The sequence below is a fragment of the Schistocerca gregaria genome, chromosome 6, assembly GCF_023897955.1.
Source record: "Schistocerca gregaria isolate iqSchGreg1 chromosome 6, iqSchGreg1.2, whole genome shotgun sequence".
NCBI classification, from domain to species: domain Eukaryota; kingdom Metazoa; phylum Arthropoda; class Insecta; order Orthoptera; family Acrididae; genus Schistocerca; species Schistocerca gregaria.
The window spans coordinates 382,358,691-382,383,642 of NC_064925.1; the positions used below are offsets into that span (position 1 = coordinate 382,358,691).

Below are 24,952 nucleotides of genomic sequence, written 5' to 3' on the forward strand. Positions count from 1 at the left end.
CCAGCTCCCTGGAGTTTGGTTGGAACAGCCTGGACTCTGAAGTACGTTTTTCAGAATATTTGAAGTTACTTGATATATTTGTAATTTTTGACAACTTTACTCTGTTTTCTAGATATGACTGGGAATACTTATTCACTACCCTCATTATTCCCAGTTCATCTAGCTTATGCTACATTATTTTGTGCTGCGCTTTATCGAATGCTTTAGTTAGGTCAAGGAATATACCTGTTGTTTAGTTCCCTTTATCCAAGACTCCAAGGACATGTTTTGTAAAATGTGCTGTTGTCAGTTCAGTACCTTTCTGTGAATGGAAACTGTGGTGGTCATTGGAAAGGAGTTTGTATTTAATTAAATAGTTCAAAAGTCTATCTTTCACAATAGTTTCCATTGTTTTTGCAAAGCACAAGAATAGTGAGAATAGCCTATAATTTTCTGTATTTTCAGTGCCTTTTTTAAAGGAAGGCAATAATTTAGCATATTTTTAGTATCATGAAAGCAACTGTGTTTGAATGTTTGATTTATTATGTCAACTAATGGTGATATTAGGCCCCCTGTACCATCTGTAATCAGACAAGTTCGTACTTTGTGCAGTCCTGCTGAAATGTTATTTTTCAGTTTGCAGACTGCTTTGTAGATTCCATCCTTTGTCACGGGCAGCAATGGTTGCTGAATGAGGTACATGTTTATTTAGCTTTTTGACAAAAGGGACTGTTACAAATGGTTTGTGTAATTTTGTTCCTGTACTGTTAAATTAGTTATTTATAGTTTGCTAAATCTTTTGTATCTTGTATTACAAACACTTTGTCTGCTTAACTCACCTGGACAGGACCCGTTTCCTGCTTTATAGTCTTCTGTAATGCTTTTGTTTTTAGCAGTGAGTATCAATTTGGAATTTATGAGCTCTCTTTGCTGCAAGCAGCGCTTTATTGTATGTTTCCTTACACCGTTTATACACTGAAGAGCCAAAGAAACTGGTACACCTGCCTAATATTGTGTAGGGCCCCCGTTAGGACACAGAAGTGCCGCAGCATGATGTGGCATGTGCTCAAATAATGTCTGGAGTAGTGCTGGAGGGAACTGACACCAGGAAACCCGCAGGGCTGTCAATAAATCCATAAGAGTATGAGGTGGTGGAGATCCCTTCTGAACAGCACGTTGCACGGCATCCCAGATATGCTCAGTAATGTTCATTTCTGGGAAGTTTGGTGGCCAGTGAAAGTGTTTAAACTGAGTGTTCCTGGAGGCACTCTGCAGATATTCTGGATGTGTGGGGTGTCGCATTGTCCTGCTGGAATTACACAATTCTGTCAGAACACACAATGGACATGAATGGATGCAGGTGAACAGATAGGATGCTTACATAAGTGTCACCTGTCAATGTCTTATCTAGGCATATGAGGGGCCCCATATCACTCCAACTGCACACGCCTCACACCATTACACAGCCTCCACCAACTTGAACAGTCTCCTGCAGATATACAGGGTCCATGGATTCATGAGGTTGTCTCCATACACATACACGTCCATCCACTTGATACAATTTGAAATTCACTCATCCAACCAGGCAACATGTTTACAGTCAACAGTCCAATGTCAGTGTTGATGAGCCCAGGGGAGGTGTAAAGTTTTGTGTCATGCAGTCATCAAGGGTGCACAAGTGGGCCTTCAGCTCCAAAAATCCATATTTATGATGTTTCATTGATTGGTTTGCATGCTGACACTTGCTGATGGCCCATTATTGAAATCTACAGTGATTTGTGGAAGTGTTGCACTTCTGTCACTTTGAATGATGCTCTTCAGTTGTAGTTGGTCCCATTCATGCAGGATCTTTTTCCTGCCACAGTGATGTCAGAGAATTGATGTTTTATTGGATTCCTGATATTCACACTCATGAAATGGTCATGTCACAAAATCCGCACTTCATCACTACCTTGCAGATGCTGTGTCTCATTGCTGATGCGCTGACTATAATACCACGTTAAAACTCACTTAAATCTTGATAACCTGTCATTGTAGCAAGAGTAACCGATCTAACAACTGTGCCAGGCACTTGTTGTATTATATAGGCATTGCTGACCACAGCACTGTATTGTGCCTGTTTACATAGCTCTGTATTTGAATACACATGCCTATAACAGTTTGTTTGGCACTGCAGTGTAAAAGTGTGAGAAAGCTGGATTACACTGGCTGTTTTTAATGGAACAAAGGTACTTCAATGTTTGGAGTGGTTTTTTGAATATTAATTTTGTTCTACTGTGGATAACAGACATAATACTTAGGAAATGTCTCTTTAAATTTTAGTTTGAGTAGTGCCGTGAAGTTTTTTAAGTTTTTGTTTGCGTGTAGCTCTCTGTATACTACTTTCCATATACAATTGCTATTTGCCTGACAAACTCAAGCCTTTTTGGTTTACAAATTATTCACCTATAGAAATGCATCTTTTTTGTTTTTACTGTATTTTCAATTTAACTATATTGTTGAGGTAATCCTAGATCTACTACTACTACTACTACTACTACTACTACTACACACACACACACACACACACACACACACACACACACACACACACACACACACACACTACAGTTTTCTTTATCTAAATCTGTTAACACATTATCAATAACCATCATTAATTGACTCATTATTCTTTTATTCTTGTTGCACTGTTAACCATTTACACTAAACTTGAAATGTTGAGTGACACTAAGATACAATTGGCATTTGATTTCAGTGTATTTATATTTAGGTCTCTGCATGTGAGAATGTTGTCTTTTGGAGAGAATATCTTATCAAGAACTTAATTTAGTTTAGACAAAAAGATATTCATATATCCACTAAACATAAAAAGTCTACTTTATACCACATATTGGTCCCTTAATTCTATTGCTGCCAACTCAAACTGTTTCTCTTCATTGACTGCAGATAGATTACTTCCAGTATTGAACGGCTGATTTTGTTTCACATAAATACTGCAACCTCCACACTTAATAGATGTTATCTTGTATGCACTTGCTAAATTAAGAGACTTTAAGACTTCATGTTTAGTTTGTGATTCTTTTGGTTGGTTGGTTGGTTGTTTGGGGGAAGGAGACCAGACAGTGAGGTCATTGGTCTCATCGGATTAGGGAAGAATGGGGAAGGAAGTTGCCCATGCCCTTAGAAAGGAACCATCCCAGCATTTGCCTGGAGCGATTTAGGTAAATCACGGAAAACCTAAATCAGGATAGGCGGCCACGGGATTGAACCGTCGTCCTCCCGAATGCGAGTCCAATGTCTAACTGATTCTTTTCACCAATCTTCTGTGATATAAACAATAGAGCTGTCTAAACCTTCTGGCTCAACCTCTAGCTGTTGCACTTTATTTGTTAGACGCTGAAAATTTTGGTGATCATCTTCTAATTTATCATTAATACATTTAGAATTTCCTCTTCTCTTTGTTTTATTGTCATAGTGTATGATTTTATGTGTTTTGTCATTTCGATTATATTCATGTATTTTATTTTTAAAAGATGGAAAATCCATAATTTTACCAGCTGCCCGTTTTCACTGTTACAGTGCTTCACTATGCTCAGTAGTGAAGAAATGCCCCGATCATACAGTATTAATTGGAGCCAACTTTAACCCATCAAGTATAGACTGGGATGTCTATGGATTCATTGCAAGTGGTACAGACAATCTCACCAAGTAGTTCTGAACACATTCCTTGAGCAGCTAGTTAGATAAACCACACACAATGGAAATATTTTAGATATTGTATGACATGTTAAAAAGTAATGAGTCAACATTTACGTGAAAACTCTTGAAGATTTCAACATAAAACAAATGTTGTAAACATTTTACATCTTTATTATTCATGTCTACATATTTACAGCCCTCTGCCACTAGCAGGCTCCGGATTATAGCATGTAACATGCCAGTGTGCTATATCAGTGAATGAGAAAGGGTGTGCTCTAATCAAGTTTGGAATTTGAAGAGTTGTCCACACCTAGAGCACTGTCTCCTCCAGCATAATAGTACTACATCACACATGAGTGCTACAACATCTGTAACAATTTGATGCCTTGGGTTCACTGCTCATAATCATCCTCCATACAGTCCAACTTTCACCTGTTTTCATTTTTCACTTGTTTCCATAAGTTATAGAACACTTTTGAGCACTTCGCTTTGATAGTGTTGAAGCAGTGCAAGCACAGATGAAGCTGTATCTCTGTCAACAAAGTCAAGCATACTATAGTGATAGTAACAAGAAACTGGTTTCTTGTTGAGAGAAATGTGTTCTTTGCCAGGGTGACTATGTTAAGCAATAAATATGCAGACATGAAAAATAAAGATGTAGAATGTTAATAAAATTTGTTTTGTTTGAATAGCTTAAAGAGTTTTCATGTTAAAAATTCAGAGGACTTACTTTTCAGGACGTCCCCATAGCTAACTGTCCTGACCTTATCTACAATGTCAGTATAAAGACTAGTGTTAGAGATCATCTTGTCATCATAGTGATGCTGTAAAGAGCTTGTGAGCAGTCTTAACAACTACTCAGACAATGAATGGACATCATTTGGTTACAATATGATGGATGTAGAGTAATCGGGGACAACATATATACTGATGGTAAATCATGCTCCGGTGAACTATATGGCAAGTAAGTAGATTAACAGCAGAAAAGACTGACTAAGATTTAATAACAAAATGTGAAAAGTGCTGAGGAAACAGAGATTGTTGCAGTTGTTGTTGTTGTTGTTGTTGTTGTTGTTGTGGTGGTGGTGGTGGTGGTGGTGGTGGTGGTGGTCTTCAGTCCAGAGACTGGTTTGATGCAGCTCTCCATGTTACTCTATCCTGTGCAAGCTGCTTCATCTCCCAGTACCTACTATAGCCTACATGCTTCTGAATCTGTTTAGTGTATTCATGTCTTGGTTTCCCTCTACAATTTTTACCTCCACGCTGCCCTCCAATACTAAATTGGTGAGCCCTTGATGCCTCAGAATATGTCCTACCCAGCGATCCCTTCTTCTAGTCAAGTTGTGCCACAGATTTCTCTACTCTCCAATTCTGTTAAATACCTCCTCATTAGTTATGTGATCTAACCATCTAATCTTCAGCATTCTTTTGTAGCACCACATTTTGAAGGCTTCTACTCTCATCTTGTCTAACCTATTTATCGCCCACGTTTCACTTCCATACATGGCTACACTACATACAAATACTTTCAGAAAGGACTTCCTGACACTTAAATCTATACTTGATGTTAACAAATTTCTCTTCATCTTGTTGCAGTATCAGATCAAAAAAGAATGCAGAAATGTTGACAGGGAAAGGTTAGTAGAAATTTGTGTGTCGGTAAAAATATTGAGGCTCGAAGCTTACAATAACTTTGACCACCATACCTTAGCTAAAGATTTAGCTCAGCAGATGAGTAACTTCTGGTCTAGTGTAAAATCTCTGAGCAGTTTGAAGGCCTCTTTCTCATCGCAATTTTGACCAACCTGGCATGGCATCAGAAGATAGTGAAAGGAAAGACAAAGTTTTAAATTTTATGTTTAAGAAATTGTTCATGCAGGGCAATAGTACAAACATTGTCTTGTTTTACAATCGCACAGACTTCTGTATGGATGACATCGTAATAGGTACCTGTGGCACTGTTTTGGATTTACACAGACTACTCATCAGCATTGGCCCTTTACTTAGCTTGCACTTTTCACGAATCTCTCATCCAGTGCAAAATCCCAAGTAATTGAATAAAAATACAGCTGACTCACATATACAAGACGTTTGAGAAGCATCACTTGTGTGAAACTTTACTTGCCCTTGCCTTGTGTGGTGTTCTGCAAACTGCAGATAAAAGGCACTAGGCAGAATCCATTTTCACAGATTTCCAGAAAGTCTTTGACACAGTACCTATTGCAGACTTGTAATGAAGATCCCAGCATATGGATAGGTCCTCAGATATGTGAGTGACTCAAAGACTTCTTAAGTAATAAAACCCAGTTTGTAGTCCTGGACAGCAAGTGTTCATCAGACAAGGGTGCTATTTTGTCGAAAACCGACATTCTGAGTTTGTGACTGTGAACAAAATATAAGTTGACTCTTATATAGAAGATAAAAGCAAGCAGGCACTTTTTACAAAGCTATTTATTTAAGTAAACTGCACTGTTACTGGTTTCGAACCGACAGGTTCATCTTCAGATGGCTAGTTCATGTTAAGATAAATTTTATGTCAGCTTTCACTTTTTGTTTTCCCAACTGATGAAATTTCCTTGGAGTGGTGGTGCCGATGAAAAATCCGTGCTGCTATGTTACAGTGCAGACTGCTTGTGATCTAGCAGCATCAGAAACTGTATGATGCCATTTTTTATGTGTATATAAATATGCAACTAATCTAGAGCACCACTTACACACTCAGAAGTTTCACCATATGGAAGTATTTGTTCAAAGATGGCAATACTGTATGCCTACTACCATGTGGTGAAACTTCTTAGTATGTGGGTGGTGCTTTAGATTATGTGCATATATTTATACATGTAAAAAAAGTGCATCATACAGTTTTAGATGCTGCTAGATCACATGCAATCAGCACTGGAGTATAACGGCATGGATTTTTCATCGACACCACCATCCCAAGGAAATTTCATCAGCTGGGAAAACAAAAAGTGGAAGCTGATTATCTGACAGTGTCAGTCCTATGTTGTTTGAAAAAAGTACTAGAGGTGTGCTGCTTGACAGTGTACTGACACTGAATGGTTGACTTCAGTTTATTTGGAAAATTCTAGGGAAGTGTAGCTCATCTACAAAAGGAGACCATGTATAGAACTCTTGTGTGACACATTCAGCACTGTTCAGTTGTTTGGAATCCCCAACAAGTCAGATTAAAATAAGACAATGAAGCAGTGAAGAAGGAGAATGAAATTTCCACTCTGCAGCAGTGTGTGCACTGATATGAAACTTCCTGGCAGATTAAAACTGTGTGCTGGACCAACACTCGAACTGAGGACTTTCACATTTCATGTGCAAGTACTCTACCAAATCAGCTAATCTAGGAGCGTTAGTCTTGCAAGTTTTGCAGGAGAATGTCTGTGAAGTTTGTAAGGTAGGAATTGAGGTACTAGCAGAAGTAAAGCAATGATGAAGGGATGTAAGTAGTTCTTGGGTATCTCAGTCAGTAGAGCACTTGTCTGCGAAATGCAAAAGTCCCAAGTGCCAAGTTCGAGTCTCAGTCCAGGACACAGTTTTAATCTGGCAGGAAGTTCCAAGTAAGAAGTATATTGCTAGATTTTTTTACTCGTAGGTTTGAACAACATGCAGGTAGTATGTAAGTCATTTATGAACTCAAATGGGAATCCCTGGAGGGAAGGTGACTTTCTTTTCGTGAAACACATTTGAGAGTGTTAAGGGAAGTTGCATTTGTGACTGACTGCAGAATGATTCTAATTCCATCAACATGCATCTCACATAAGAACCAGGAAGACAAGTAAAATAAGGTTCAAACAGAGCCATATATAGTCATTTTCCCCTCACTTCATTTGCGAGTGAAATAAGAAAGTGAATGATTCATAGTGGTGCAAGGAACCCTCCCCCATGAACCAAATGGCAGCTTGTGGATTACACATGTAGTTGTAGGTCTGCTATTCTGTTTCCATTTCATTCATTTCTATTTTAGTCGTCCTTTCAAGTAAATGTAACTTCCCAGGTTTTTGTATTTGTTCTGTAACTAGTATCTCAACTTAAGGTTTGTCGCCAATTTTTTTGTAAAGTCATGTTTTCTTCAGGCCTTACTGTTTCTCTGTTACTTGATGAACCAGCTCCCAACTCAAAATGCGTGTGTATTTGTCAGAATGTATGTGCGTCAGTCTGTAAGCTGCAGTTTGGATCATATATGTGATTTTTCTTTGATTTTTTTTATTAGATTGTGTTTGATGACAAATTTTACGTTCAGCATATGATCTGTATTGTTCATTTGTAGCTCTGAAGGACTAGTGCAAGTATGAGAGGCATTTAAGTCAAGTTAAGAAGACCTTACTTTCTGAGGCAAACAAACGAGATTTGGTTCTTTACAAATTTTCATTTCTTATGTTTGATTAAATTCAACAGCAGAACAGTTTCTGAGTACACCAGTAGGTATGTGATGATCGTTTTTGATAGCACCAACCAAACAAAATCAGAGGAGGTGTAGATTCTACAAGGAGTGCACTGACATTTACTGGACTGCTTCTTCCTTTCCCATCCCATGTGAGTTGACACCCATTTGGACACTTCTCAGTCGCTGCTTGATATGCATGTAATGAGACGTCATGTGGTAAGCTGCTGGTTGGGTCAGTTGGAATGAGGTGAAGGCTGTGGGCATTTGTGAAGAGATGAAGAGTTTGTGCATGTTTACTCAACTGCACAAGGTCTCTGAAAGTCCAGCTACTGGGAGAAGGGCCAGATTAGCACCTGGCTACCTCACAAGGACTTCTCATTAGCAGCTGTGAGCGAATTACAGAGTACATTGATCTACATGATCTTCATGATCCCAGTGACCTACATTAAAACTACATACAGGAAACTCTTAATATCAAAGAGATGAATTCATTGCATTATCAAATTTGTCTGTACGACCCAACATTTGGAAACTGGAATACGTTTCACAATTTTGTGCAAAAAAGCCTAGAGAATTGTTGTGCAGAAATGTGTACAGCTATGAAATAGTCATAAATGGTGATTTGTAGCAGATAGTTGGTATAGTGGCTTGTAGAAATGACATACTTACATTGTAAGGGTTTCATCACAAAATATGGAATTGATTAACGGAGCCAAAATGGCCACAAAAATGCGATGGTGTGAGCAGAGCAGCTCAGAGCGTACCCAAGTTAAGGTGGCCATATATGTTGTAGTAATTTCATTTGATATGTTATTTATATTTTTGTGTCTTTTGATGTCTCAAGATATAACTCTTACACTTCCTTAAGTATCTTGTATTGTAAGTATATTTGAAAGATCAGAAAGTGAACAGAGTCAAAATATCAATATTTTGATGTATGAGTCCGCAGCTCGTGGTTGGGCGGTAGCGTTCTCGCATCCCACGCCCGGGTTTGATTCCCAGTGGAGTCAGGGATTTTCTCTGCCTTGTGATGACTGGGTGTTGTGTGATGTCCTTAGGTTAGTTAGGTTTAAGTAGTTCTAAGTTCTAGGGGACTGATGACCATAGATGTTAAGTCCCATAGTTCTCAGAGCCATTTGTACCATTTTTTTAAAAAATATATGTCACTTATAGGTTTAGTGTCTAAAGTACATTTAAATGTTGTCCTAAAATTACTTATTTGTGAAACAAGGGAGAAAACTTGTGGACAACGAGCACATGTAAACTGTGGAAAATAGTCACAATTGGTCAGTACAAGTTGGTGGGTCATCAAACGATTATGTATGGGAGTTGTGTCACTGATAGTCATTGGCTGAGACTTGTAAGTGATGCATGGTATGAGGCTGTACAATTTCAGGTGAAAGAAATATTTTTGTGTGTTTCCAACTTTTGCTGAATTGACGGCTAGTTTTGATGATAGAAAATCTCGAGAGAGTTTTAGACCATGACTTTGAACAACCATTGGGCAGTTTGATAGTGATTTAGAACTGAAATATCCTCAATACTTTGGAACTTGAACTTGGTTTTATGGTTGTAGGACTTGTACTTGTGTAGCAGCATTTATTTACATTTACTTTGGTTAATATAAGGCCCATCAGGACTTTCTGTTTATCGGTCTGTCACATGAATTAAAGGTAGAGATCCTGCACGTTTCCTGACATATTAAACTTTACTGCATGGTGATTCAGTTGTGGGAATTCATAGTGTGAGTCTCTTCTGTGCTTGTACATTTTTAATGGGCACCATCCATTTCATTTCAATCATTTTCTTATCAAGCTAATTCAATTATGTAAATTGAAAGTGGAGGGGGGAGAAAGGAAAGAAAAGTGTAGAAACTCTTGATGTCAGTTGCATTGGGATGTAATGCTGAGTCTGATGTGCTGAGTGAAAATGTGTGCCAGACAGTGATTTGAACCTGGGATCTCCTGCTTACTAGGCAGTTGCATCAAACACTGTACCATCCAGACAGTGTTTATCACAATTAGTCGAACTATCTCAGTATGCCCCTCGGCTGTCTCGCACTCCCACCTAGCACCACCTATCTGCAGTCCCCATCCATGTCATCCATGCTCACTATTTTGAGATTCCCACAGGAGGTCAAACCTGATGGTGCATTCACACTCAAGGTGGCAACTCGTAGCTCATCAAGGTGACTCAATTATATGAATGTGTGATATCTGTTCTTTCAGACATGTGCAAAAGAACAGTCACCACACACTCTAATAAAACTAATTCAGTTGATAATTACCTTTCATTTAGTGAACCTTTATACAGTTTTATTAAAAGCAGTTATTAAATTTCACAAACTGTATCTGAACAAGTACCTTTTGTTGAGCAACTATAGCAGGGCTTGGTGTAAGAAGTGAGATACACCCCTCACACAACGAATGGGAGCCAGGAGTACACCTCTGGCGGCAGGGGTATGGTTCAGGATTTAAGAACGATTTAGGCTGTAAATAAAATACTCATTTGAGGAAAAAAAATGCACGTAGGTTGATCTTTCAGACTTCATCACTGTAATTACTAAAATGTTATCTATTCAACACCACATTTTAGAAATAAACTTTCCACACCATTACCAACTTAATGTGTGGTATATTTTCCTGTGGTTTACTGATAGATTTTTTTAAAATATATATTTTGCAACTTAAAACTGTATTCAAAACATTGGAGGTACGAATTAAACAGTGCCTTCAGTCACAACTTTTTCATGTTTTATTAACTACGTGATGCATTTCTGACCCTGTGGGTCCATCATCTGGTGTAATTTGTCTTAATACATGTTTCCATTTCCTCTCTTGAATGAGGTGAAATGCATATTCCTGTCACAAAAAGGTTTAATGTTAGGTTCTGAATTTTGTAAGTCGAACATAGAAAATATGTATAAAATAGTGGAAAATGAATGGTGTAAACTTACCACATAATCTAAAGGAAGCATTTTTGTGTTTTAGTACCAGCAAACGTTCTTTTCTCTGTCGTTATAGTACATGTCACTTCATTCAAGATGTACATTTGCGCCCACATTTATAAACACTTCACAGATGCTTTTGTACATGGTGTTGTCAAAGAATACTTTCATCTTTGACAGCAGGGAGCAAAAGGCTATTTACAATTTGTACATAAACCAGATGGCAGTTACAAGAGTCGAGGGGCGTGAAAGGGAAACAGTTGTTGAGAAGGGAGTGAGAGAGGGCTGTAGCCTATCTGCAGTGTTATTCAATCTTAATACTGGGTGAAAAGTAAAGGAAACAAGAGAAAAATTTGGAGCAGGAATTAAAATCCACAGAGAAGAAATAAAAACTTTGAGGTTTGTCGACGAAATTGTAATTTTGTCGGACAGAGCAAAGGACTTGTACAAGCAGCTAAACGGAATGGGCAGTATCTTGAAAGGAGGATATTGTTGTTGTTGTTGTTGTTGTTGTTGTTGTTGTCTTCAGTCCTGAGACTGGTTTGATGCAGCTCTCCATGCTACTCTATCCTGTGCAAGCTTCTTCATCTCCCAGTACCTACTGCAACCTACATCCTTCTGAATCTGCTTAGTGTATTCATCTCTTGGTCTCCCTCTACGATTTTTACCCTCCAAGCTGCCCTCCAATGCTAAATTTGTGATCCCTTGATGCCTCAAAACATGTCCTACTAACCGATCCCTTCTTCTAGTCAAGTTGTGCCACAAACTTCTCTTCTCCCCAATCCTATTCAATACCTCCTCATTAATTACGTGATCTATCCACCTTATCTTCAGCATTCTTCTGTAGCACCACATTTCGAAAGCTTCTATTCTCTTCTTGTCCAAACTAGTTATCGTCCATGTTTCACTTCCATACATGGCTACACTCCAAACAAATACTTTCAGAAACGACTTCCTGACACTTAAATCTAGACTCGATGTTAACAAATTTCTCTTCTTCAGAAACGCTTTCCTGGCCATTGCCAGTCTACATTTTATATCCTCTCTACTTCAACCATCATCAGTTATTTTACTTCCTAAATAGCAAACTCCTTTACTACTTTAAGTGCCTCATTTCCTAATCTAATTCCCTCAGCATCACCCGATTTAATTTGACTACATTCCATTATCCTCGTTTTGCTTTTGTTGATCTTCATCCTATATACTCCTTTCAAGACAGTATCCATTCCGTTCAACTGCTCTTCCAAGTCCTTTGCCGTCTCTGTCAAAATTACAATGTCATTGGCGAACCTCAAAGTTTTTACTTCTTCTCCATGAATTTTAATACCTACTCCAAATTTTTCTTTTGTTTCCTTTACTGCTTGCTCAATATACAGACTGAATATCATCGGGGAGAGACGACAACCCTGTCTCACTCCTTTCCCAACCACTGCTTCCCTTTCATGCCCCTCGACTCTTATTACTGCCATCTGGTTTCTGTACAAATTGTAAATAGCCTTTCGCTCCCTGTATTTTACCCCTGCCAACTTAAGAATTGGAAAGAGAGTATTCCAGTCAACATTGTCAAAAGCTTTCTCTAAGTCTACAAATGCTAGAAACGTAGGTTTCCCTTCTCTTAAACTTTCTTCTAAGATAGGTCGTAAGGTCAGTATCTACCTCACGTGTTCCAACATTTCTACGGAATCCAAACTGATCCTCCCTGAGGTCCGCATCTACCAGTTTCTCCATTCGTCTGTAAAGAATTCGCGTTAGTATTTTGCATCTGTGCCTTATTAAACTGATAGTTCGGTAATTTTCACATCTGTCAGCATCTGCTTTCTTTGGGATTGGAATTATTATATTCTTCTTGAAGTCTGAGGGTATTTCGCCTGTCTCATACATCTTGCTCACCAGCTGGTAGAGTTTTGTCATGACTGGCTCTGCCAAGGCCGTCAGTAGTTCTAATGGAATGTTGTCTACTCCGGGCGCCTTGTTTCGACTCAGGTCTTTCAGTGCTCTGTCAAACTCTTCACGCAGTATCTTATCTCCCATTTCATCTTCATCTACATCCTCTTCCATTTCCATAATATTGTCCTCAAGTACATCGCCCTTGTACAAACCTTCTATATACTCCTTCCACCTTTCTGCTTTCCCTTCTTTGCTTAGAACTGGGTTGCCATCTGAGCTCTTGATATTCATACACGTGGTTCTCTTCTCTCCAAAGGTCTCTTTAATTTTCCTGTAGGCAGTATCTATCTTATCCCTAGTGAGATAAACTTCTACATCCTTACATTTGTCCTCTAGCCATCCCTGCTTAGCCATTTTGCACTTCCTGTTGATCTCATTTTTGAGACGTTTGTATTCCTTTTTGCCTGCTTCATTTACTGCATTTTTATATTTTCTCCTATCATCAATTAAATTCAATATTTCATCTGTTACCCAAGGATTTCTACTTGCCCTCGTCTTTTTACCTACTTTATCCTCTGTTGCCTTCACTACTTCATCCCTCAGAGCTACCCATTCTTCTTCTACTGTGTTTCTTTCCCCCATTCCTGTCAATTGTTCCCTTATGCTCTCCTTGAAACTCTGTACAACCTCTGGTTCTTTCAGCTTATCCAGATCCCATGTCCTTAAATTCCCACCTTTTTGCAGTTTCTTCAGTTTTAACCTACAGGTCTTAACCATTAGATTGTGGTCAGAGTCCACATCTGCCCCTGGAAATTAAAACCTGATTCCTGAATCTCTGTCTTACCATTATATAATCTATCTGATACCTTTTAGTATCTCCAGGATTCTTCCATGTATACAACCTTCTTTTATGATTCTTGAACCAAGTGTTAGCTATGATTAAGTTATGCTCTGTGCAAAATTCTACCAGACGGCTTCCTCTTTCATTTCTTAGCCCCAATCCATAATCACCTACTATGTTTCCTTCTCTCCCTTTTCCTACTGACAAATTCCAGTCACCCATTACTATTAAATTTTCGTCTCCCTTCACTACCTGAATAATTTCTTTTATCTCATCATACATTTCATCAATTTCTTCATCATCTGCAGAGGTAGTTGGCATATAAACTTGTAGTACTGTAGTAGGCATGGGCTTTGTGTCTATCTTGGCCACAATATAATGCGTTCACTATGCTGTTTGTAGTAGCTTACCCACACTCCTATTTTTTTATTCATTATTAAACCTACTCCTGCATTACCCCTATTTGATTTTGTATTTATAACCCTGTATTCACCTGACCAAAAGTCTTGTTCCTCCTGCCATCGAACTTCACTAATTGCCACTATATCTAACTGTAACCTATCCATTTTCCTTTTTAAATTTTCTAACCTACCTGCCTGATTAAGGGATCTGACATTCCACACTCTGATCCGTAGAATGCCAGTTTTCTTTCTCCTGATAACGACGTCCTCCTGAGTAGTCCCCACCCGGAGATCTGAATGGGGGACTATTTTACCTCCGGAATATTTTACCCAAGAGGACGCCATCATCATTTAATCATACAGTAAAGCTGCATGTCCTCGGGAAAAATTACGGCTGTAGTTTCCCCCTGCTTTCAGCCGTTCGCAGTACCAGCACAGCAAGGCCGTTTTGGTTAATGTTGCAAGGCCAGATCAGTCAATCATCCAGATTGTTGCCCCTGCAACTACTGAAAAGGCTGCTGCCCCTCTTCAGGAACCACATGTTTGTCTGGCCTCTCAACAGATACCCCTCCGTTGTGGTTGCACCTACGGTACAGCCATCTGTATCGCTGAGGCACGCAAGCCTCCCCACCAATGGCAAGGTCCATGGTTCATTGGGGGAAAAGGAGGATATAATATTGTTGATTTTCTTACTATTTTACTATTGTTGATTTTTGAAAGGAGGATATAATATGAAAATCAACAATATTAAAATGGGACATTTGAAGTAGTATATGAGTTTTGCTATTTGGGGAGCAAATTACTTATGATGGTTGAAGTAGACGGGATATTAAATGTAGAGACTGGCTATGGCAAGCAAAACGTTTCTGAAGAAGAGAAATTTGTTAATATCGAGTATAGATTTAAGTGTCAGTAAGTTGTTTCTGAAAGTTTTTGTATGGAGTTAGCCATGTATGTAAGTGAAACATGGACGATAACTAGTTTGGACAAGAAGAGAATAGAAGCTTTTGAAATGTGGTGCTACAGAAGAATGCTGAAGATTAGATCACCTAACTAGTGAGCAGGTACTGAAAAAAAATTGGAGAGATGAGGAATTTGTGACACAACTTGACTAGAAGAAGGGATTGGTTGGTAGGACATATTCTGAGGCATGAAGGGATCACCAATTTAGTAATGGAGGGAAGTGTGGAGGGTAAAAATTGTGGAGGGAGGCCAAGAGATGAATACAGCAAGCAGATTCAGAAGGATGTAGGTTGCAGTAGTTATTTGGAGATGAAGAAGCTTGCACAGGATAGAGAAGAATGGAGAGCTGCATCAAACCATTTTCTGGGCTGAAGACAATGACAACAACAACAACAATAACAACAGCATTAGGAACGTAAAGTTGTCATATTAACAGAATCTCTGAATGTCTGAAGATGGCCTTGTAGGCCAAAAACTGGTTAACAATAAAAGTAATATTGTAGAACAAAAGCAAACTGGTGCTTTTCATTTATTAACGTAAAATTGGTTGACACCAGAACTGAATAGCAACTAAATCCTAAATTCAGATTTACTGAGTGAGATGGTACAGTGGTTAGCACACTGGACTCACATTTGGAAGGGCAACGGTTCAAATCTGGTCGTTCTGATTTAGGTTTTCTGTGATTTCCCTAAATCACTTGAGGCAAATGTATGAGTTGTTCCTCTGAATGGGCACTTCCAGTTTCCTTCCTCAACCTTTCCTAATCTGAGTTTTTGATGTGTCTGTAATGACCTCATTATCAATGGTATACTAAATGCTAATCTCCTCCTAAATTCAGATTGGAATATATAGTTTTCAATGATGGATCATATGGTAGTTGTGGCAGCATATTCATTGCTGTAAAGAATTCGATAATATCTGATAAGGTTTTTACTCGTTCTGAATGTGTGAACTAACTAGAGTGAAGTTAAGCATCAAAGTTGAGTGAAACATGGTAATAGGTTGCTTTTATAGACTGCCTGTGGCAGAAGCTGCAATGATAGAGCAAATCAAAGAGAACTTGCAAAAATAGTGAGTACATTTCTTCACCGTGCTATTGTACTAGAGGTAGGCTTCAGTTTGCCAGCTAGAGACTGGGTGAGCCTTATAACCAAAATTGGTGCTAGAGACAGGAATTTGTGTGACGATATTCTGAGTGCCTGTCTCTGGCATTGCATTAAAGGGTAATGTGGAAACGGCTCAGCAACTGTTTGTCATAATCATGTCCAATAGTGTGGAGGGATAGCATTAGTGGCTTACCTCCATGGCTGCCTCATACCAACACTGTGCAGTTTCCACAATATCATTTGACAAAATGTGCCTGTTTAGTCTTTTGAACAATTTACTGCATATTTTGAAATTATTTTCTGTAGTGCGCGTGTTGATTATTGTACTTTTTGACTTGAACTACTACTATATAACAGCATAGAACATTACCCAAAAAATTATTTCATGAAAAGTTTTCATAAATTATGCAAAAAAGTGTTTAATTGATGCTTACAAAGCAACACTGTTTACAGGTCATGCAGGTGTCAACAGCACGACTCCTCCAGGACTTGGGTGTCGTGGAGTGCCTGTGTCGTTGTCTGCAGGCTATACCACCTCCAAAATTACAGTCTACACCACCTTCTGAAAGGCCAGCATTTGGTTCACCGAATCCAGAAGTGCTTGTTGGAGACATCCATCTGATATTGGGTTCCATTGTCACTCGATCCATTCTGCTTCCAGGTCATCAAAACTCTGCTCAGGTATTTTTTTATGTTTATGATTTGTAGTACTGGCCAAAGAAAATCATTGTAAATTGAGGTGAATGAATGAAAATATTTTGTGCTCATGTAATGTGTAAAAAATGAGCTCATTATAGCAATTAATGAGGGATTTTGTGAATCTCAATCAGCTCACATATCAACAAAAATAATCAATTTTTGAAAATAAAGTCTAATTGGATAGAGAAAAAAAACGTACTCACCAAATGGCGGCTGGGAACACACACATATAGAGGGTAAGGAAACCTGCAAAAGTTTTCAGAGCCTTGGTTCCTTCTTCTGGCAGAAGGTTTGAAGGTGAAGGAAGAGTGGTCAAGGAAAAGGACTTGTGAAGTTTAGGAAATGGGAAGATTTCAGAAAAGTCTACAAGAACGCTTGGTCAGGGGAGACTTACTGGACGGGATGAAAAGGGAAGCCTTTCAGATCATGATACACCATAAGGGAATAAGCAAAAGAGTTTGTAAGTAATTTAGGGAAAAAAGTTTCTTGTGCGAAAAGCCCATTTTTATACATACTGTTCAGGTCACATCAGAAACCTATGAAGCAGGATGCATGTGAAAGCAGGGTGAACCAATCAAGTGTATGACAAGTTCTGGATGCTGCAAAGTCGAGTGTATACGTTCCAAGATTGCTGCATGCTATGAATGAGGATGACGCATATTTGAAGGATGTAGTACTGCAAGTGGTGTGAAAGCATGCTTTGTGAGGATGAACTGTTTGCAGGGATGCTAATGTGGTATTATGAGGTGCAATTCAAACTGAATCATACTGTAAAGTGCCATAACTGTGTGTATTGGGCTCCTGAAAATCCACACATTCGCATGGACAAACATGTTAACCTGCCAGGTGTTAATGTGTGGTGTGGTCTGTCATCACTCAGTTTTATTGACCCACGCGTCTTTGAAGGTACTGTAATGGTGAGGTGTATCTCCACATGCCACAAACATCAATTTTACCTGCCATCTGATAGATGTTAGGAAATGAAAGATTTTACTTATAACAAGATAGTGCAGTGCCTCACCACCTCCATGGTCTCCAGACCTTACACTTCTGGACTTCTACCTGTGGGGGACCTTGAAAAATGAAGTTTATCAACAGAAGGTAGCTACACTGAAGGAGTTATGAGAAACCATTGAGGCACCCTGTGCAAGTATCACACCAGCAACACTGTATGGCGGTAATTTTTAAGTTGATTAACAGGTGTACCCTCTGACCGCTAGATTGGGATACCACCTGTGAAAGCAATGAAAGATAGCGAGGCCAGAGATGATTATTAATGAACAATCCAGCATGCACGAATTAATTAGTAACTCTCTGTCTGTCTGTGTTGGGATTTCAAAGAGACTAGGAACATGTGTATGCCCACCAAGTGTGAGTAACATTGTGAATGTATTACGTAAAGGACACCAGCAATAACGGAGGGAAACACAGACATGTCACTGCAGCATCGAAGAGGTATAAAAAGAAAATTATTTCAAGAAGGGACACAAGAACATTTTTAATTTGTGTATCTATGTATTGTTAACGAAATATTATTGCGCAGCATTTTATTCATTAGCTACAGTGACTCTTCGGATAGCTGAAAAACCTTCGTTTGATAATGCATTCCAGAATAATTTTTAAAAAATAATTTACCTCTTTTAAATAATATTTCCCTGATCCTTTACAAATCCTTTTTCCAAAATAAATTCCCTACAACTGACAGACATAGTTTGGTCAACAGTTCAGCAGCATTGATGTTGTGTGGCTGCTAATGGGGGTGACTTTGAATACGTAAAATAACCTTCCCCCTGTGCGAGAATAGTAATAGTATATCATTTTATTTCGTTAATATTGATTATCAAAGAGTGTCTACATTTTTCTGGACCCTTCTGTACAATTTCAGACAATGTGCCAGCCTCATATTCCATTGTGTATGTGAAGTTGTATGTGAATGGAGATGTAGGCGAAGGCAGTAGGGCAGTTGCACAGTGTGGGTGTTGCAGGTGCTGTCGGATGTGCTGCACCAACTGGGCTACCTGTGGGAGCACCTGGGTAGCAGGCGCTGCCGGGACGCACAATTCTCTGTGCTTGAGTCTGTTGTCAACGTGCTGCTGGAGAAGCTGAACCTTGCACAGCCGGTGGGGACCCTGTTCCAGTCAGGTTCGTGCAGTGTCTGCTGTCATGTTACTACATGCCTGCTAGAATCCCACGAATTCTTGTGTTATAATGTGATTTGAATTCTTACATGATCATTTACAACACAATTCGCAAAAATGATGGTCTTGACTCTCTTCTACACTGGTTCGACTGTCCACGTAACAACCAGCCGGATGAAAGACCACGTGATTCAGGTTTCAATGTGATTTGTTAGATACCTCCACTTCGACAGCTGCCATTCATTCCATACCAAGAAGCCCCTTCTGTGCAGCCTAGCCACCTGTGGCTGTCGCATCTATAGTGATGAACAGTCCCTCTCCAGATATACCAAGTCTCTCACTGACACCTTCGCAGACTGAAATTACCTTCCCAACCTAGTGGAGAAACAGATCTCCCTTGCCTTGTCCCTCCAGTCACCTACAATCTCTCACATTTCCACTGTCCAGCCATGAATGAAGGGGCCCTCTCCTCATGCCTCAGTACTACTCGGGACTGGAGCAGCTGAATCACATTCTCTGCCAGGGTTTAGATTACCCCTCATCGAAATGAGGAATATTCTAGACACTATCCTTCCCACAGAGGTATTCTGTCTGGTATCAAGGTCCATTCCCCAATTTCTGGCCTGACAGATGAGTCATAGTGGACCCTATGCTATTTCCAACACCTTTGGCTGCTATTTTGTGGAGGTTTCAAGCTCCACCCACTATTACCTTGCTTTCCTGCATCAGAAACAAGTGGAGAAGGATCGGACGATACCCTTCTCTTCTCGGAATCATGAATTCTGCAATGCTGTCTTTAGTATGAGGGAGCTAGATCATGCTCTCACATCATCCCAATCCTCCACCCCAGGGCCGGATGATGTTCATATTCAGATGTTGCAGAACCTTTCTTTTGCAGGAAAGCACTTTCTCCTTCGCATCTGGGCAGAATGTACATTTTCCCAATGCTTGCATGAAGCCACTGTCATACCCATACCTAAGCCTGGCAAGGACAAACACCTCTCTTCTAGTTATTGCCCCATCGCTCTCACCAGCTATGTTTGCAAGGTGGTGGAACATATGATTCATGGACGGCTGGTGTGATGTCTTGAGTCTCGCACTTTGCTAACCACTGCACAGTGTGGATTTTGAGCACACTGTTCTGCAGTCGACCATCTTGTCACCTTGTCAACTCATGACATGAATGATTTTCTGTGAAAATACCAGAATGTGGCTGTGGTTTTTGATTTAGGTAAAGCCTACATCCACTGGAGGAGGACTGACATTCTCCATACGCTCTACACATTGGGCTCTTGAGGCCGCATGCCCCATTTTCTTCAGGAATTTTTTATAAGACCGAGTTTTCAAGGTACCAATGAGTAGTGCCTTTATCCAGGAAAGCGGCGTGCCTCTGGGTTCCGTCCTGAGTGCTGTCCTCTTTGCTGTTGCCATTAACTCTGTAATGGCCTGTCTCCCACCTGGCATCTCGGGCTCCCTTTTCGTTGACAATTTTGTGATCTATTGCAGTTCTCCACAGGCTTGTCTTCTTGAGTGGCATCTTCAACCATTTGTATGGTTTTCTGGTAGTGGCACAATTGGTTTCTTCCACCACCATTACATCTTGGGCCTGTTGCACTTCCATTCATTGAAATTATGAAATTCTTGGGGCTCATGCTCAATAAGAAACTTTCTTGGTCCTCCCACAGGTCTTACCTGGCCGCCAGCTGTATGTGGTCCCTCAGTGTCTTACGTGTCCTCAGCGATACTTACTGGGGAGTGGATCTGACCACCTTCCTCTATTTATACCAATCCCTTGTCTGTTCGAAACTAGATTATGGGTGTTTTGTTTATACATCTGCATGTCCATCTGTCTTACACCACCTCAATACTACCCTCCATCATGACATCTGTTTGGCCAGTAGTGCCTTTTACACTAGCCCGTTTGTGAGTCTGTATGCCGAAGTTGCCAAACTACCTCTGTCATATGACTGTGACTTTCTGCTCAGAAGATAAGCATGCTGTTTGTGTGCCATGCCTGGCCACCCATCCTGCACCTCCTTCTTCAATGACTCCTTTGACCTCCACTGTGGAGCTCTCCTCTGTTACCTCGTGGAGCTCGCTTTCTGCTCTTTTTCAATCAGCTTGACTTCACGCTTCTTTCCTGATGGGTGTAAACCCTTTGCGTCCTTGGATTTGTGCAGTGACCTGCTTTCACCTTGGCCTTCATTTGCTTCCTAAGGACACTATTCCAGCTTTGCTCTATTAGTTTCACGACCTTCTGATGGAACTTTGCGATAGTACCTTTGTGTATACTGATGCCTCTCAGACTGACCATGGTGTTGGGTGTGACTTCATCATTGGCATTGACATTTTCTGGCTCTGGCTTCCGGATCACTGCTCAGTATTTACATTAGAGCTCTTGGGCCTGTATCAGACCATGCAGTACACCTGGCGACAAAGGCTTTTCACTTGCATCTTGTTCTCGGACTCTCTCAATGCCCTTCACAGCATCAGTGTGCTGTACACCATACGTCCCTTAGTGCAACACATCCAGGAGAGCTGTCATTTGGTCACTCTTGATGGAGCCACTGTATTGTTTATGTGGGATGCTAGTCATGTCGGTCTTATGGGAAACGAGGCCACTGCCAAGACTGCAGTCCTTGTACCTCGGCCCACTAGTTCTTCCATTTCCTCTGATGGTCTCTCTGTTGCTGTCTGTCAGGAGGTTGCGTCACTCTGGCATCATCACTGGTCCTCCCTTCATGGGAACAAGCTCTGGGGAATTAAGCCTTTCCCATTGGCTTGGATAATCTCCTCTGTGCCCCCTCACCGTGAGGAGATCATTTTAGCTAGGTTGTGTATTGGGCACTGTCTTTTTATCCATTACCATTTGTTATGTGGTACTCCCCCTGCACTATGTGCTCATTGCCCCAACCTTTGACAGTTCGCTATTTCTTGACAGAATGCCCTTTTTTAACCGCTTATGTTCTCATTTGTGTTTGCCATCTGAGTTATTGGCCATTTTAGCGAGCGACCATGAGCTATCAACTGTGTTTTACTTTTTATCTTTCATAGAAATATGGCAAAGGACATTTAATCTTTAGTCAGGACCTCCATTTCTCTATGGCATATTTTATGGACCTTTCTCTAAGTTCCTGTTTTTGGCTGTCTTTCCCTCCGTCTATTGGGCTTCATATGTAGTCTTTTTTTTAAACTCCTTTTTTTTTCTTAGTGTTCTATTGTTCTGACATGGATGTGTATGACCCTAGTTGTTTTTGCAGCCTAAAACAAAACAAGCAAGCTAACAAACAGTGGTATTCTGCCACCCCTGAACCTACATAATATCCTTGTCCATCTGATCTGTGAACAGTTGCTACACAGCTGTTAGCAGTGAAAATATGCATCCCGAAATTAATGTCTTTGATAATCTAAGTCTCTTTTGGAGATGGTTGCAGTGTCTTTCCTGCACTCTTATCACACAGTTCTCATTTCTACCAAGATTTACATGTGTCATTACTCCAGGCAACCTGGAATCTCAGAGAGTACAACCCAGCATACATCTACAGCCTTGCGTTTCTCCTCTGCACTGCTATGTTGTACTTCTTGTCAGACACATTTTTTAGATGCCTGCATACCCATTTCTGTGCTTCAATTTTTGCATTTTGGTATTTTCTCATTTCATCAGTTAAATTCAATATTTCATGTAGTATCCAAGGATTTCTATCAATTATTGTCTATTTGTGTGGTTTTTCCTCTGCTGGTTTCACTGTTACTTCTCTCAAAGCTTTCAGTTCATCTTCTTTTTTTATTCCTTTTCCCTATTCCAGTTAATTGTTGCCTAATACTCACTTTGAAACTCTTGACAGTCTCTGTTTCTTTCAAACTACGCAGCTCCTGCCTCTATAGTTTTCCACTTTTTCGTATTTTCTTAAGTTTCAGTCTGCAATTTATGACCTGTTAATTATGGTCCCAGCCCACATATTCTCTATGGAAATACTTTACAGTTTAAAATCTGGTTTCTAAATTTATGTCTTGCCATTACATAATCAATCTAAAATTTTCTAATTCTTCCAGTGCTACTGCATTTCTGCAATAATGTTTAGTAATCCTTAAGTCAAGGGTTTGTAATGGTTAAATTATTTTCTGTGCAAAATTCTTTTAGGTGACTGTCATGTTGTAGAGCATGCTCTGGAACAAGACATTGTGTGTCACGACTATATCATGTTGCAGAGAATGCTGGTCATGACCTTGGTGCCTGTTTGACCACTCGCACCATCTGGGTTCTTTGCCCCAACACCAGTTTCTCTAAAATCTGCATGTGGGAACTAACACTACAAAGTGTCCTTGGGTCTTACTACCCACCTGGCTTTAATTGACATTAATTCTTTTCATCTCAGCATTTCTTCAAAGTAGCTACTCTTTTCTTCACATCATTTCAATTTTCTACATCTGTCATTTTCTGACCTGTCTATTTTTTTCTGTCACCCTCCCACCTCTGTTACATCAATGCACTTAACTTTTCATTCTTATTAACTCATGCATGTTGCTTTATCAGTGATTACTGTGTTGTATATTACCCTGTCTTCCACTTTTATGCTCTGAGGTTTTCAAATCCTGTCTGGTGCAGTCCCCAACAATCAGTCTTTCCTTCTCATCCCATCTAGTAAGTCTCCCCTGACCTGGGGTTCCGAGTGACTTTTTTTATACTGTACCCATTTTCCTAAATCTTTCCATTCCCTTTCCTTCACTCCTTCTTCTTTCCCCTTAAACTCTTCTGCCAGAAGAAGAAGCCACTGGCTCCAGAAACTTGCTTAAGATGAACAGTTTTGTGTGTGTGTTTTCGTGCCACCACTTTATCCAGTCAATGGCTGTTGTGGATAAAGCAAGTTTCAGAAGGGTCGTTTGTGCACTTTTTGAATGTTGCAAGAGTTACAAATGAAATAAATCTTGAAAAGGAGATATAGAGTGAACAGTTTGATGACTTTGTTACTGTAATACAGGTTTGTTAGAAAACTTTGATAGCGGTTTAGTGACTTAAATTGATTTGAACTTGATTTTATTGTTTTTAAAACTTCTTTTGGAGTCAACACTGAAAGTACGCAACTTGAAATTCAGTTCAAGCTCATTGACTTTCATTGTAGCCATGTGCTCATGGCAAGGTTTTGCACTGCGGAAAATACTGAGTTAGCAAGAACTTCCGTAGGAAACAGTTCCCGCAGTTGTTTTGAGCAGTTACTTGTGTGTGCAGTATGTTTGGGACCACAAATCTGTGTGAAATTAACTAAGTGGAAGCTTAGTATAGTCTTACCGATGTTCATGTAACTGGGGTAATGTGTATGATATCCAGTAATCTCACTCCAAACTTTGAAATGATAGTGAAAAAAAACATTTAAAACCAATTATAGAGTGATGAAAATAGATGTATCTTTCTTTTCCGTAAGCGATATTCCAGCTCTGAGCTTCAAACATGATGCTTTTCAGTTAGATTGCGTATATTAAGTTAATAGATATTTAATAATAAAGTGTTCTTTGCTTATTGCTTTTTGCTCGTGATGTAATTGTGACAAGGAAATTAAGTCAACAAGAGTGATGGTTTATTCTGTTTTTCTTGGTCTCCGAGCCCTCCACCAGTTCTCCAATGAACAGCATGACAGAATGTGGAACATGTCATACTGCTCTTACCTGTTGTCAACCTATATGATATATTACTTTGCAGTGTTTCTCTGCTCATTGCAGCATTAGACAGTGAAAATAGTGTTCTTTGTTTGTTGCTGTGTTGTACCTCTATTGAACTGCAGATGGCAATTGCTTTTCTGTTGTCTGCTGGTGTCAGCTGCTCACCCGCTTGGGGTAGCCGCACTGTCTGAGGAGCCTCGCGGTGGTCTCATTGTCTTTAATAGTAGTACTACTTACCCC

The 24,952-nt window shown here is 39.8% G+C and overlaps 1 protein-coding gene across 4 annotated transcripts in view; it reads left to right on the forward strand.

The window, feature by feature from the left end:
- Positions 1-24,952, forward strand: part of LOC126278092 (lysosomal-trafficking regulator) — a 543,055-nt gene that overhangs the window by 331,141 nt on the left and 186,962 nt on the right. For all 4 annotated transcript variants that reach the window (XM_049977936.1, XM_049977935.1, XM_049977937.1 and 1 more), the window contains exons 35-36: positions 16,674-16,901; positions 18,905-19,061. In XM_049977936.1, coding sequence (XP_049833893.1) covers positions 16,674-16,901; positions 18,905-19,061 — 385 coding nt within the window. The remainder of the gene's footprint in view (positions 1-16,673; positions 16,902-18,904; positions 19,062-24,952) is intronic.